This window comes from Zootoca vivipara, chromosome Z1 (assembly GCF_965207765.1).
Source record: "Zootoca vivipara chromosome Z1, rZooViv2.hap1.1, whole genome shotgun sequence".
Taxonomy (NCBI): domain Eukaryota; kingdom Metazoa; phylum Chordata; class Lepidosauria; order Squamata; family Lacertidae; genus Zootoca; species Zootoca vivipara.
The window spans coordinates 8,118,726-8,133,424 of record NC_142583.1 but is presented as its reverse complement, the minus strand read 5'-3'; the positions used below and the strand labels follow the sequence as shown (position 1 = coordinate 8,133,424).

The window sequence follows — 14,699 nt, the reverse complement described above, 5'->3', positions numbered from 1 at the left end:
GGAGGAAAACCGGAGAAAAGGACTCCTATTACCTCCAAAGGAAATTGGAGTACAAGACCCTTATATCCAGGCAAAGGAACGTCACTCCCATCTCAATGTCAGGAGGTCCTACACACAAGTAGGAATCCGGCAGAGATACATGCCCAGCTGGCATGTTCTCTCCCTCCTGGTCAGTCATTCAGGAGACTCCAAGTCTTTCTCCAGCACAAACATCACAGCGACTGGTGCCTTGCAGGCATCAGCACACTTCAGGATCAGCAGAGTATTGGCAGCCAGCGTAAGAGACTCAGTAGTGCAGCGTTTTGGCTAAACTACTTTATTTACATATAACACACTCAGAGCATTCTAACTCAGCTCCTTCCTCATCAGCATCAAACAGCAAAGAGAAAGAGACAAAGGAACAAACGTCCTACATCACAGAAACACAGTAATACAAACATCCTGCCTCCGTCACTTCCCACTACGTGGAATGAAAACATACACCATCATGTAATATAAACAATCCCATGACTGCAGCACGGGGGATGAATCCTAATGCTCAACACTCCAACTGCTGCAACTGGGCCTACAAGAACAAGGCACCCTCACAGTTAAGAAGAGTTGGGGGTTACCTGGGAGAAAGAGGGGAAACCTCTAAAAACATCAGACATCAAAAAGCATTTCAAGATGTGCAGAGTAGTCGTCCATAACCACACAACATCGTTGTCCACCTCTGTAATGCAATATGGTGGCATTATACGTACCAACCTAACCATCACCAATCGCACCACAAAACACAACACAAACAGCATAAATTAGGAACAGGGTAAGCATGCAGCTTGAAGTCGTACTGGACACCCCACCCCCCACCCCAAACCCTGCTGAGTTCTCTCATATACTGGGAAAGGCAACAAGGAGCACAGACAGCTTTATTAACACAAAAAGCCTACTCTCTACATACAGCTAGTGATGCCAATTGCATTTTCTTCTATGCAGGATCAGAGGAGGGGCAGCTAAATCAGTAACTGAAATCGGTTTTGGTGCAATTCCCAGCGGTGGATGGAGAAGCCCTATCTCAAGGACAATGCCACCGCCCCCCAACAGATGACACCCCAAATACACACATCAGGCTCCCCTAACTATACACAGTCCCACGTAAAGATCAGGGAGGCTGAATGAGGCATGCAGACTTGAAAGAGCATCTATAGCCATTGTGCCTTCTCTCAAATTACAGAGTTAATGAACACTCAGTCGCAGGTTATGTATGCAGCTGCTACCCACCGTTTATCACTATCCCCCCGTCTCTCTGCTCTCCACAGCAACCAGGCAGACTTCAAATACTCAGAAGCAAGGGGCTGCTGCTTCTGCTCGTCCCTGCTACTAGTGCACCTGCAAGGGGATTGGGAGAGGCCAAATAGCTCGTTGTCCCAATTACAGTAGGGATGAGTCCACCAGCTGCCATTGAGTGGGGTGGGGGAGCCTTGGTCAATACGTAGGTAGGTAAGGCATGCTAGGAAATATCTAGCAGATATTGGCATTCATACAAATTAGCATAGGGGTGGCATGACTGGACAAGATGAATTGGGCTGGACAATATAATAATAATAATAATTGTCACAGAGGAGGCGCTGCGACTACTCTAGAGTAACGACTCTTCAAACCGTTGCCTTTTCATGCTTTTATTGTGTGCAGGCTATTTACAGTGCTAGAGCTGTACAGGATACATGTTCTCAGTCTGGGTCAGAACCCTGGAATGGCGCTTCCTGCGTTTTCTTCCAACATAAGAGTCTGGGCACCCCAAATCTCCTTCTGCGTTTCCTCCTGCGTAATTCCGGAACCGGAGGGAAAGAGGGTCTCCTTTCCCTGTTTTCCTTCTCCCCCCTTTCCCCCGCTCTCTCTTCCTCTCTCACGTGCGACAGAGCCTCTGCTATCCTGCCAGAGCCCTGGCCCCTACTTCCTCCTTCCCCACTGGACTCTTCCCCCTCCCCACTGGCGCTGCTGCTGGTGGAGGAACTACTCCTCAGGATGGAAGGGGGGTCTCTGTTCCTTTTGTCCCTAATAATAATAATAATAATAATACCCCGCCCATCTGGCTGGGTTTCCCCAGCCACTCTGGGCGGCTTCCAACAGAAAAGTGAAATAAAATAATCTATTAAACATTAAAAACCTCCCTAAACAGGGCTGCCTTCAGATGTCTTCTAAAAATCTGGTAGCTGTTTTTCTCTTTGACATCTGATGGGAGGGAGTTCCACAGGACAGGTGCCACCACCGAGAAGGCCCTCTGCCTGGTTCCCTGCAACTTGGCTTCTCGCAACGAGGGAACCGCCAGAAGGCCCTCGGTACTGGACCTCAGTGTCTGGGCAGAACGATGGGGGTGGAGATGCTCCTTCAGGTATACTGGACCGAGGCCATTTAGGGCTTTAAAGGTCAGCACCAACACTTTGAACTGTGCTCGGAAACGTACTGGGAGCCAATGTAGATCTTTCAAGACCGGTGTTATGTGGTCTCAGCGATCGCTCCCAGTCACCAGTCTAGCTGCCGCATTCTGGATTAGTTGTAGTTTCCGGGTCACCTTCAAAGGTAGCCCCACGTAGAGCGCATTGCAGTAGTCCCAGCGGGAGATATGAAAGGCAACCTGGGTGTGAACAAGCCCTAAAACCACCTGAAATATATATTAGTCCATGTGTCAGTTACTCTTGCTTGTTAGCTGTTGGGAATTTGGAGAAGGGGGGTTCTTCTTTCTTGTGGGAACCTGTGGTTAGGAATTTAACCTAGATCTTTTGTATGCCAAACCAGTGCTATAACACTGCACTCGTGCCCCACATATGCCCCAATCATACTGGTGCGTATGTATCACTGGAAGCTGAAGATCTCTCCCTTCTCAATTTGAAGTTGTCACTTACAAAATACAAATCAATTTTGCCTTGTGAAAGTCACATCTCCATCTTATGGATGAGAACTGAACCCACATCTCCAGTCCTACTGCTATGCTTTGCCACTGAGCTATCAACCAACTCATAGTGCTGCCCTCCATAACACTAAAAAGGTTGCCCCACCTGTTATAGGTAAAGGTAAAGGTAAAGGAAAGGACCCCTGGATGGTTAAATCCAGTCAAAGGTGACTCTGGGATTGTGGCGCTCATCTCACTTTCATGCCAAGGGAGCCAGCGTTTGTCCACAGACAGCTTTCTGGGTCATGTGGCCAGCATGACTAAACCACTTCTGGCACAATGGGACACCGTGACGGAAACCAGAGCACACAGAAATGTTGTTTACCTTCCTGCCACAGCGGTACCTATTTATCTACTTGCACTGGTGTGCTTTCGAACTGCTAAGTTGGCAAAAGTTGGGATAGATAAATGGGAGCTCACCCTGTTGCAGGGATTCGAACCGCCAACCTTATGATTGGCAAGCCCAAGAGGCTCAGTGCTTTAGACCACAGCACCACACGCCAATCAGTCACTGAAGCACGGGAGTAGCAAGGGAGGGTGGGCCGCCCCTAGCTACAGTCTGGTGGGGGCAGCCCTAACCCTCGCCTCCTCTGGCCGAGCGCGCCACTGCCCTCACTGCCGCCAGCCCAGCGTGCCGGCCGCCAGCCTCGCCATGCCGCCGGCCCCTGGCCAACCCCTTACCTCCTCCAGCCCAGCGTGCCGGCCACCACCCTCACCCATGTGTGCCGGCCGTCACAGATGGACTGCGCATGTGCGGACATGCGCAGTCAGTCCTGGCACGTGCATTGTGAGATCGCGACGCACGCGCCAGGGCGGGCTGCGTATGTGCCGCCCCGGGCAGCCAAGTGGCACTGTTCGCCACTGCACTGAAGGAGAGGGTATCCTGGAGATATCCTCTTATCAGGAGTCTGTCCATACAATATAGGAATCAGGCTCCTACCTGTTGAAATGCTTTCCCGTTATACATAAGACAGTCTCTATTGTCTTTTCACCACCCACTGAAGATGTTCCCTATTTCAACAAGCCTTTCAAGTGGAGATCTTTATTTCTTTATGTTGGATTTTTATACATGGAATTGTTTTTACTGCGAATTTGATTTGATATGACTAAATGGAATCTAATAGACTTGTTCTTGTAGCAAACTGGGGGGGGGAGCCTGTTTTGCTCACCCAGACACTGCAGTTTTTTGCAGTACTGTACAGTATTCAGAATGATTTCCATTAAAAAAAAAGATTTCCATTTGGACTCTTAAGTACCAACCCTTATCTCGAGGGGCAGGGTGTGGTTACAAATTAGTACCAAATGCAGGCTTTTTACCCTTTTAACTTTGGAGATAGCTAGTTGTTGAGACAGAAGCGGCTCTCTCCCCAGCCCCACTTCTTCAGGCCCTTCCCTGTCAAAGGGTTATTTTCTGGCTATGGCATTTGGAGTTCTGGGAAATTTGAACTCCAGCCTTAGGGGAGCCCTGCAGCTGTCAGTTGCTGCCCTCCTACCCCCTGGATGGCACTGTGGACTCTTTCTGAGGGTGTAGAATGCGATCCAACATGACATTCCTATAATGTCGCTCGGTGTCTTCTGTTCCTCCTGTGTTATCAGCAGTCACCTCAATGACTGGTGAGAAAGAGCAGAGTTGCTGGAGATAGTATGGGTTTTTCAAAGATGGATTTGTTTATAGTGATATTCTTTGCTTTAATGCAAACATGGGGTGAGGGTGAACCAGGGGTGGAGAGCCATTTTGGCTCCACAGGCCAGATCTTTAACAGCAGATCCTCATCTGGATCAGCCTCATGGGCCAAATTTGACATCTGGGTGGGGCGACTCACCTGTCAATCACAACTTTCCAAGACTCCTGCCCCTTTGTTTCAGTTTCCAAATCTTGGAAGCTTAAAAGGGGAGGGGAGGGGAGACTTGAAAAGGCTTTAAGACAGCACCCACAGCCCATTCCGGCTGTAACACGAGAGTAGAGGCTGCCTTAGGTAAGGTAAAGGACCCCTGACCATTAGGTCCAGTCTTGACCGACTCTGGGGTTGCGCGCTCATCTCGCATTATTGGCCAAGGGAGCCGGCGTACAGCTTCCAGGTCATGTGGCCAGCATGACAAAGCTGCTTCTGGTGAACCAGAGCAGCACACGGAAACGCCGTTTACCTTCCCGCTGTAGCGGTCCCTATTTATCTACTTGCACTTTGACGTGCTTTCAAACTGCTAGGTGGGCAGGAGCTGGGACCGAGCAACGGGAGCTCCCCCCGTCGCAGGGATTCGAACCGCTGACCTTCTGATCAGCAAGCCCTAGGCTCTGTGGTTTAACCCACAGCGCCACCTGTGTCCCGGAGGCTGCCTTAAAACACTTCTAAAAAGCAGCTTCTCATGCAAGTGGTGGCAGAGGGAAGGGTGGCGAAGACTCTTCTCTCTCACTCTGCTGCTGCCCCCTTTGATGCCACCAGTGATCAGATTAGAATGGTTTGGTGGATGGAAATGACCTCATGAGCCAAACTGGACATCCTGGCAAGTTGAGGTAAGCCCATAGGCAGGACGTTCCCTGCCCTTGGGACAAGCACAGGCATATGTTACACTGGCGAAATTGCAGACCTAAGAAATCCACAGTATCAGTCTGCCAGATCATGTGTCACAACAGAAAGCAAAGGATTAATCTAGAAACTGTAGGGTGGTTAAATAGCAAGCTGATGAACTGCAATCAAAATTGCAGAACACGACCCAGCCGGCGGCTTTGATGGGTTTTGCATTCACTATATGGTAACCACTTAATACATCAAAAAGACTGCCACAGCAATGTAGTTTGTTTGATATTTAAATATCATGCATGTTAACCAAGTCCCTGCTGCGCCATGTACATAAAGGAAATATTTGAAGAGAGTTATCAGTGAATTTCCTGGGAAATACGTTTGAATTCCAAAATCTCAAAGGGATGAATCGGCTCAAGACAACAACATCTATCTCTCAGGTGGGTGTGGTAATTGTCAACAAAAAGAATTTTCGTATTTTCCTCACAGATATTGAACACTTGTTCATAGCCAACAGCTGAGATGATTTCAAAGGATTCTGGCTCCAAATTCTTTCTACTCCAAAACATGTGATTTGAGCCTTGCACAGAGCAGAAAACTGTGACACTATTGCCATAATGTGGGTGGAAACGAAAACCTTAAACAACTTAGAACAGTGTTTCCCAACCTTGGGTCTCCAGCTGTTTTTGGACTACAATTCCCACCTCCCCTGGCCACTGGTCCTGCTAGCTAGGGATGATGGGGGTTGTAGTCCAAAAACAGCTGGAGACCCAAGGTTGGGTAACCCTGACTTAGAAAACTAATTCTGATTTTTGAACAAGTTCCAATACATTTTAACCACATGACTGTTATTTGTTTCCACAAAAAACAGTGGTTTTCAACAAATATACAATTACTTGTTTCAACTAATTAACCAAAATGCAAGGTAAGCCCTAAGCATCCAGCTATATACAGTCACATGGAAAAGAGGAAAAGGAAAGGGTGAAATTAAGTGCGCAAGAGGTTTGAAACCCTACTGCTTTATCCTTGATGGGCTTGCTTGTAGTATTGGAGCCCAGCTAGAGAAAAACTGAGGCAGGTGGAGAGAGGGAAGTCAGCACTTCCACCTTTGGAGTTTCCAATTAAATCAGTGTTTCCCAAACTTGGGTCTCCAGCTATTTTTGGACTACAACTCCCATTATCCCTACCTAGCAGGACCAGTAGTCAGGGATGATGGGAACTGTAGTCCGAAACAGAGGGAGACCCAAGTTTGGGAAACACTGATTTAACGGGAAACTACAAAAGAACTTCAAAGGTGGAAGTGCTGAATTAAACACTGAATAAAACCTTTGAATGTGACATGGGTAGAGCTGTGCTTAAAAGGTGTTAAGTCTGCTGTCACTTGTTTATTTATTAACAGATACAACTTTGCTGGGAGGTTTTCTTTAGAGGTACAGTATTCACATTTTAAATATACATGGGATTATATCCAGTGTTAAGAGATATTCAAAGCACATTGAAATTCATGAGCATGACTAAATTCAGTCTGCTAATTTCAAGAGGTCTTCTCTGAGTAAAAACTTAGTTGGTTAATTCAGTTTCATAAAAGTGTTAGGAAATTAGGCCACAATCGACATAACTCAATAACATTCTGAGGATTAAATTAGCCATAATGTGCTGACAAGTTATGTTCACCCCAATATCTTATGAGCACTTTCCACCAGTATGTGATCTGGGACTTAACGGTTCACCAAGCATATAATTGTGGATCTTGGACAAACACTTAGGAAATAATTTTCTGTAAACTAATTTCCAGAAATAAAAACTGGCAACAGTATGTGTATATAAATTGCGTCTTACTCTCTATTTACAGAAACACAGTGATTTTTAAAAGGGATATTGCTAGTATTTTTTTGAAAAATTTCAACTAGCAGCAGACCTGGGCAAACTTCAACTGCTATGCTCAAACACAAACCACTTCACCAGTGCTTGCCCCTTCCCTATTTTTCTGATTCCATACTATCAATACAAAGCTTTTCCAAGCTATGGTATCAATGCAAAACACGGCCTAGCAAAAACAAGTGAAAATGTTCCTTTTCCAAAACAAATTTATGCCATATTTTAAAACTGTATAGAACTGTCACCATTCCAGAAAATCTGCACTGGCATATTGTTAAAGCGTGCAAGACACAAGGCTTCAACACAGACACTCTCTTCCCAAACAAGTTAAAACAGAAAGTTAGTCTGCTGCTTTTCAAGATTTTAAACTGTCTGACTTTCGAATGATGCTCCCAAAAACATCTTTGCTACACAGAGGGAATGGCAAGAAGGGTGGAGAAAGACAGATGCAGTTGTTACATTCAGTTGTTGTTGTTTAAAAAAGAAAAACACAAGACAGCCCCAGAGAACTAAAAACAATGTTGATAAAAAACAGTATAGTTCGGAGAGGGCCTTGTTCCCTATAAGCAATGAACAATCCTTTGCAAGAGCTAAACAGTGCAGATGACTGCAACGTACATGAACTCATGTCCCAAATTGAATTACTGCAGACTGAGGGCTGTCAAAATGCAATACAGTATACACACACAACAGAAATGCAGCTTTCAAAGAAACCGTGCATAGGTGGAATGAGTGAGCAACTAACTAGCCTTTATCGTTCAACAAGATGGCCTTTCAAGTCTCCAAATACTTTATTACAGTACTATAAACACAGGCTGATATGGGTGGCATGCAACACCGGTCCTACTTGAAGCAGACCCATAGAAGTAAATGGAAATAATTCCACTCCTTTCACTGTGTCTACTCTGAGTAGTACTGAGTAGAATACACTCCGTTTTTCTATTTAAATTCTTAGAGCGATCCAAACACTTCGCCATTTTCTGTACTGTGCGTTAAATTTTAGAGCATTTTACAACACATTTTCTCCCTTACACAAATGTTTTGCTTTCCCGCAACACAGTATAAAAACCTACAGGAAACAAAAATGCTTAAATTGTATTCTTAGTGAAGTTTTATCATCATAAGACTGCACCAAGTTAGAGGTTGTAATTCATTCCCTCCAGAAAATCTGTTTATGTCCCTAGAACTCTCCACAGTAGATTGCAAATAAATCTTTCAAAAAATGAAAATTACATTTCAGTTTTCCCCTCTATTCCACATAGAATTGTTCCCTCTATTCTACTCCAATTTTATTCTGTCCAATAAGAATTCCAAGAGGGCAAACAAATCCCAGTGGTTTAACTCAAAGTAGAAACGGGGAGGGCAAAGGGGGTGGGGGAATTATACCAACTTGCTTTCAAATCAATAAAAAGTTACTTACAGTCTCTCCAGTTCTTTCAGGTCCTGGAATGCCCCTCTTTCAATCGTACTAATCTTGTTTTCCATGAGCTGACTGAAATGCAGAATATGAGATTTAAAACAGCTAGTAATCAAACGATGATTAACACCTGTTATTACAGCACTTTAGCAATGGGGAAACTTGCAATCGGCTCCTCTTTATTAACTTCACCAATTCTCACTCTATTCTTAGACTTCCCATCCAATTTAATGTGTTTAAGACTTGTCACCTTAAACTCCACTATGACTTTTTTTCCCCAAGGAAGAGAGAAAATACCCTCTCCGTTCTCAGAGACCTTAAACCTGCTCAAGAACTTGAAGGGTCAAAGGTGATAAAAATATATGCCTTCCTTAAGGAAAAAGTCAAAACTGCTGCTCAATTACAGAATGTTAAAAACATGTACAAGAGATTCTTTTTAAAAAGAAAGAAAGAAAAAAAACGAGAGCGACACTTTTCAATTATAAATCAAGTTGTTTTCAACTGAAAATAGTTAATGTGATTTTTTTTCCCACAAAAGGAAAAGTTTGCAACTTTTCATCTTCAGAATGAAATATCAAAGCCAATCCAATTGTTTGCAATTATTCCCTAATTTAAAACAATTTTGTTACTAGCGTGTCTCAAAGAAGATTTTGTGTTCACTGAAAGAGCCGTCATTACTGTACAGTATAGTGATTTTTTTTAAATCTACAGGCCCTGAGAAGGACTTAAGAGTTATTAAGTAACCAGGCTTTATATATGGTAAAACTATTTAAAAGTTTGTATCAATTTTTGCAGAATTTGGTGTAAAAGCAAATTGCATTGATAGCTTCTCTTTCCTGAATTTCCCTTTACTGCTTCTGACAATCCTAAACTCAAAATGCATTCAAACAAATTAATTCAGTTAGCCTTTAAAAAACAGATATTTCTCTTTACAGCCTGCTAAAAAGCATTTCGTTTTCAGAAAGTCAATAATTTCCTGTATTTATAGAGTCAAGGAAAAGAATAAAATCGCAAGTGGCTACAATACAAAATTGCTACTGTGGCATGCTTCCAAATTTTTATGTCATCTCCCAACTGCTTTTTCTCATACAGTGTAACTTTGGTTGTCGTTATTTTAGAGGTTAAGTAAAGAATTAGCCTTGTTGATAAAATAAGTCATTTTACACAGAACTGTACAACTGCAGCATACAACAGCAACAGATAAAATACAACAAAAGGCAACTTACAGAACTCGAAGGTGTCTTAGGCCAGCAAAATCAGTCTTTGTGATCCTTGTGATATTATTGCCATTAAGATCCCTAAGAAGAAGTAGTAAAATTAAAACATTCCAGAACTGGTGACTATTTATTAAAATCAAATAAACAATAAGAATTTGCAACAAAGAATTTGAGGATTAGTATCTAACTGTAGGTTGGTGCAAATTCCTGAAAAGTTTGTGTAAAAGTACTTCTCCTTAGCAGATTTCATTTGCACTTGTTGAAAAAGCATTTGGATATCTTGTTTCTAGACTGTTCCTATCATGAAATAGTGAGATTTGTGGCATACCATTCACCAATTTGACTTTTTCGTGATAGGAACAGTTATGATTAACGACTGCTACCACTGCCTCTGGACAAGTCCATTCACTGTTTTTAATGGATGGATGAGAGATACAGAGATGAAATCAAGACATGTTTACTTAATGATATTCTTAGTGTGTTACTTCCTGAACCTACAGAGAACAGGGGAGAAATCATTGGCCCACTTCTTCTGTCGAGTACTCAGAGACAACCCCTGCAGACCATTACAACAGGAGAGCAGTCAGGAACACTGGCATCAAAAAGTCAAATGAATGGTGGAGCAAGGAGGAAGTGGACAGTAAACATCTGACAGCTTTCCTGGGGCCCAGGATTTTTCTCGAAGGCATCATCACCTCTGCAACATTCCTAAAAAAACCCAGCATTCCTAAAACTTACATAGCCATGTCTACCCAAGCAAATATTTGTGAACTTACAAACAATATGATCCAAGTGTTCAACTCTTTTAACCCTATGTTTGGCTTAATTTTTTAAAACATTTTTTATTATTATTTTAAATCTCATTTAGTCCTGTACTTGTAAAAGGTACAACATATTTACAAATATGGGAAAAGCTCAGAATCTCAATTCATTCCAATTTGGTCATTATTAGTTAAGTAAGGAACAACTATATTTCCGTGACTTCAGCTTGGATTCACTACTTGAGTAAAGTTATGGAGGAAAAGCTTGATATGGAAACTAACCTTAAGTCCATGTGCATTATATTTGGGGAAGAGATTTAGCACATTCCACTGAAGAAAAGTAGCAGGAATCTCAAGTGATCTACAGATTTCCCCCCACCTGCCCTTAAGACTAATGAGTCACTGATATTTTTCTCTGAGTTTAAAGCAAAAATGCTAATGACTCTCTATTTTTTCTCCCAAAGCTGCTTACATTAATAGCTACAAAGACAATCAGGACGTGTTTTGAAGAACACTCTTAAACCTAACTGATCAGTCAGGAAAGATCATAATAGCTAAGAATTATATGTCAGATTTACTTAAATCTATGAAGTGGGTACTAGGTACCTCCTCAATACTTGTGGTATCTTTGGAACAATAAACTGCTAGTACAACCAATTCTATTTTGAGAAAACAGGTAACAAAAATCTGTGTGGCAAGCAAGTGCCATGTTCCTTTTAGTAGGATCTCTCTGCCTCCAGCCCCAAATTATTCACCATTCTGTACAAACGATTTAAGTAATGTAATTTGTTGGGGGAAGAATTAAGAATTCCACCTTTGGGGCAAAGGAGTATTGTTAAAAGCAGGATTTCCTAGTAGCAGGAAATACTCTTGTCTTGATTTTTAAAGTGCCTTCTTGAAAAGTCAGAGTAGGTTTCGTAAATTGCTTCTGGGTGCCTCAGGGTAAGAGATTCATAAATGAAATAAATAATATGGTTTGTTTTTGTAAAAAAAGAAAAGAAAAAAGACTAAGTGAAACAAAGGAGGATTGAAACGGGCTGCTGAAGTTTGTCTTGGTGACTCCACTTGGAGCTAGTGAAATTTCAGGCAGAGGGCTTTGCAAATTACTCTTCCCATTTTAAGTTTCTCCACAGAAGTTGGCCTGAAGTGTTTTCTACAAGCTGTTTTCTACAAGTCATTTCCGCAGGATCAGAAGAAAAGGTGTATTTCAATCCGTTTATAAAAGGGGAGGGTTAAGAAGATAAATATGGAGGGAAGCATGGAAAGGGCCATCTCACAGATAGTCTCTTCCTGACCCACAAGCAGTCTATTTTCCTTATTACTGCTGTAAGGGTGGGGGGGGGGAAGCAAAGCAGTGGAACTAATGGCCTGGTTCTTTCATGTCTCCTTACATTACCCAAACCCCATAATGAGAATTGCAGGAAAGGGAGGAAGGAAGGTAAGTAGGGTTTACCAAATCAATAATTTAGAAATAAAGGAATAACTTGGGCATTTGTTCATGGAACCTGAAGTATTCCAAAATAAGGAGCAGCTAATTTGAGACTGCGATGTTCTAAAATAAGACACATTGATCTCTGTGTGTGCATATGTGTTCTAAGGCAGCAGAGAAAGTGATAAAGGACATCTGGTGTTGGTACGACACACACACACAAAATGAAATAGCGGAAGTCCTACAGAGATTGGTGGCCACAAGCACTAACCACAACACAAGCCATCTGCAACATACATTGATTTTTTTATAAAGGTGGTTGGGGGGGGGGAGAGAGACCCATAAGGAACTCCATGTATTGATCGCTGGTGCTGCTTTTTTGCATTTCTCCTGCTGTTTAAATCAACAAGCTTGCCTTTTAATGGTTGGGCTCTTATTCGTTTCCACACTTGTAAGCCACTTTTGGCAACTTCTTTGTAGAGCAGCCCAAGCGGGGTATAGCTTTGTAAGCCCACAATAAAGAACTGCATTAACAACTAAACAAAAGCAGGCATTATAAAGGCAGCAAGAGGCGGCTCTTCAGAAGGGAATGAAGCTCTGAAACTTCAACTGTGAACTACTCTGAAAGGCGGCTGCTGCGCATCGTACCTATGATGCAACTATGCACTGTAGAATTGCTGTTTCAAAGCTGGGGGGGGGACACTAATGCGCCCTAAAAAGGAACCAGGGAGGGTGTTGTGAGGAGAACTGAAAGCACTAATTCCATTTTCACTTAGCTTTGCTTTAGAAAAAATGGGGAGGGGGAAATGCCTTTCATCCTCTGGCAACAGCAATGGGTTGCTTGACATGTTGCCTTGGCTGGATGAGAGGGAAGGGGGTGGTAAGGTTGCTGGGACCTGGGCACGGGGGCGGGGAGGGGAGGGCGGCAGGTGTGTGGAGGGAGATAGATCGGAAATCCGCAGGGAAGGAAGGCGACTTACAGCCTCTCGGTGTTGCGAGGGACGTTCCTCGGGACGCTCCGCAGCGCCAGCCCGTGACAGTCCACGGTGCTCCCGGAACAGGAGCACTGAGCCGGGCAAGGCTGCGGCGCCACCTCGCCGAGGTGGAGCAGCACCAGCAGCGCGCCCGGGCATAGCCAAGCCAGCGCCACCAGCAGCTTCATCGTCTCCTCGCGGTCACCGCCGGATCCCCCCAAGAGACGCGGATCCGGCGCTGGGGAAAACCCGATCGCTTCCCCCTTCGGTGGTGGTGCTGGTGGGGATAGAGACCCCCTCCAAAAAAAATAGAGACCCCCCTTAAAAAAATGAAAAAATAAAGCCCGCCTCCCTCCTCCTCCTCCTCGTTGCAAGTTCCAAGGTCCCAAGGCAGAATCCAAATCCCCGAGCGAAGTCAGGGCAGGGAGTCGACGTTGAGGCGGATCCCCAGGCAGAGTCCCCCTCAGCAGCAGCCCTCCTGGCCGCGGTGCGGAGGTGCGAGTCCCGCCGGCGGGTGGGGGGCCGGCCGCCCCTTATGGAGGTGAAGGCGAGCCCCTCGCTAGTCCGCTGGCGAGGCGGGCGGACGGACGGACGGCGCGCGAGCCCAGCCCCTACTGGCGCCTGTTCTCGTGCCTCCTCGTCCTTTTCAGCACGGCATGTTGGAATCCCGCTCCGTCCAGGCTAGAAGCCCGTGAAGAAGAAAAAGACGAAGAAGAAGAAGCCTCCGCCGCCGCAGCAGCAGCCGCCGCCGCCACGAGCCTCGCGCTGCGCCGCCTTCGGAAAAAGCTCGCTCTCCCCGCCGCCGCCGCCTGCGCGGAGCTGCATTGCGACCGCCGGCGAGCCCCTAGAGCGCGAGCGCCGGCTGCATGCTTCCTCCTCGCCCAGAGAGAGACCGAGAGAGAGGCGGAGAGGAGCCTGGCGAAGGCGAGGGCGGCAGGAGCAGCTCCACTCACCGGCACCCCCAACGTCGGCGGCCGCGGGCTGCGCTGCACTGAGGAGGATGGACGCCGGTAGAGGTTAAGAATCCCAGGCGGGAGGAGGAGGAGGAGGAGGAAACGCGCGCGCGCGCGCTCTCTCTCCCTAGCACACAACTCAAGCGCTTTCTCTCCCGCCCTCGCCGCCGCTCCTCTCACTCCGCTCCTGCCGCGAACTCCCGCGGGCAAGTTCGGCGGCAATCAATAGGTGGTCGCACAAGCCACAAAACGAAGCGCAAGGGCGAAGAGGAGCCGCTGCAGCAGCAGGGAGCCCGCCGCAGGCTCCTCTTCCTCCTCGGCGCCGAGCGGTCGCTCCGGAGCCCGATCCTGCGGCGGAGGCGACCGTGGAATCGAAGCACGCACTCACTCACACACACATACACACACACCGCTCCCCGCCCAGCAGCTCCCTCCTCGAAGCAGCTCAGGAGCCGGGTGGGAGGGGAAAGGGGCGGGAACGCGCGCCGCCTCCTCGCGCCAGTCGCCCGGAGACAGTGGCGCTTCGCGGCTGCACCTGAGGGGAGAGGTGAGCAGCGGCAAGTGGGCAGCTGCTGCCGCGAAGGGAAGAGGCGGCGCCGGGGGCTGGCTGGCGACAGGCGGG

At 45.9% G+C, this 14,699-nt stretch overlaps 1 protein-coding gene across 6 annotated transcripts in view; it reads right to left on the bottom strand.

Moving 5' to 3' along the window:
- The window catches only part of SLIT2 (slit guidance ligand 2), a 210,504-nt gene extending 196,074 nt beyond the window's left edge, over positions 1-14,430 (bottom strand). For all 6 annotated transcript variants that reach the window (XM_088658345.1, XM_088658336.1, XM_088658343.1 and 3 more), the window contains exons 1-3: positions 13,131-14,430; positions 9,970-10,041; positions 8,747-8,818 (exon numbers count right to left, since the gene is read on the bottom strand). In XM_088658345.1, the coding sequence (XP_088514471.1) occupies positions 8,747-8,818; positions 9,970-10,041; positions 13,131-13,312 (326 nt within the window). In that variant the 5' untranslated portion in view covers positions 13,313-14,430. The remainder of the gene's footprint in view (positions 1-8,746; positions 8,819-9,969; positions 10,042-13,130) is intronic.
- Positions 14,431-14,699: the final 269 nt, after the last annotated feature.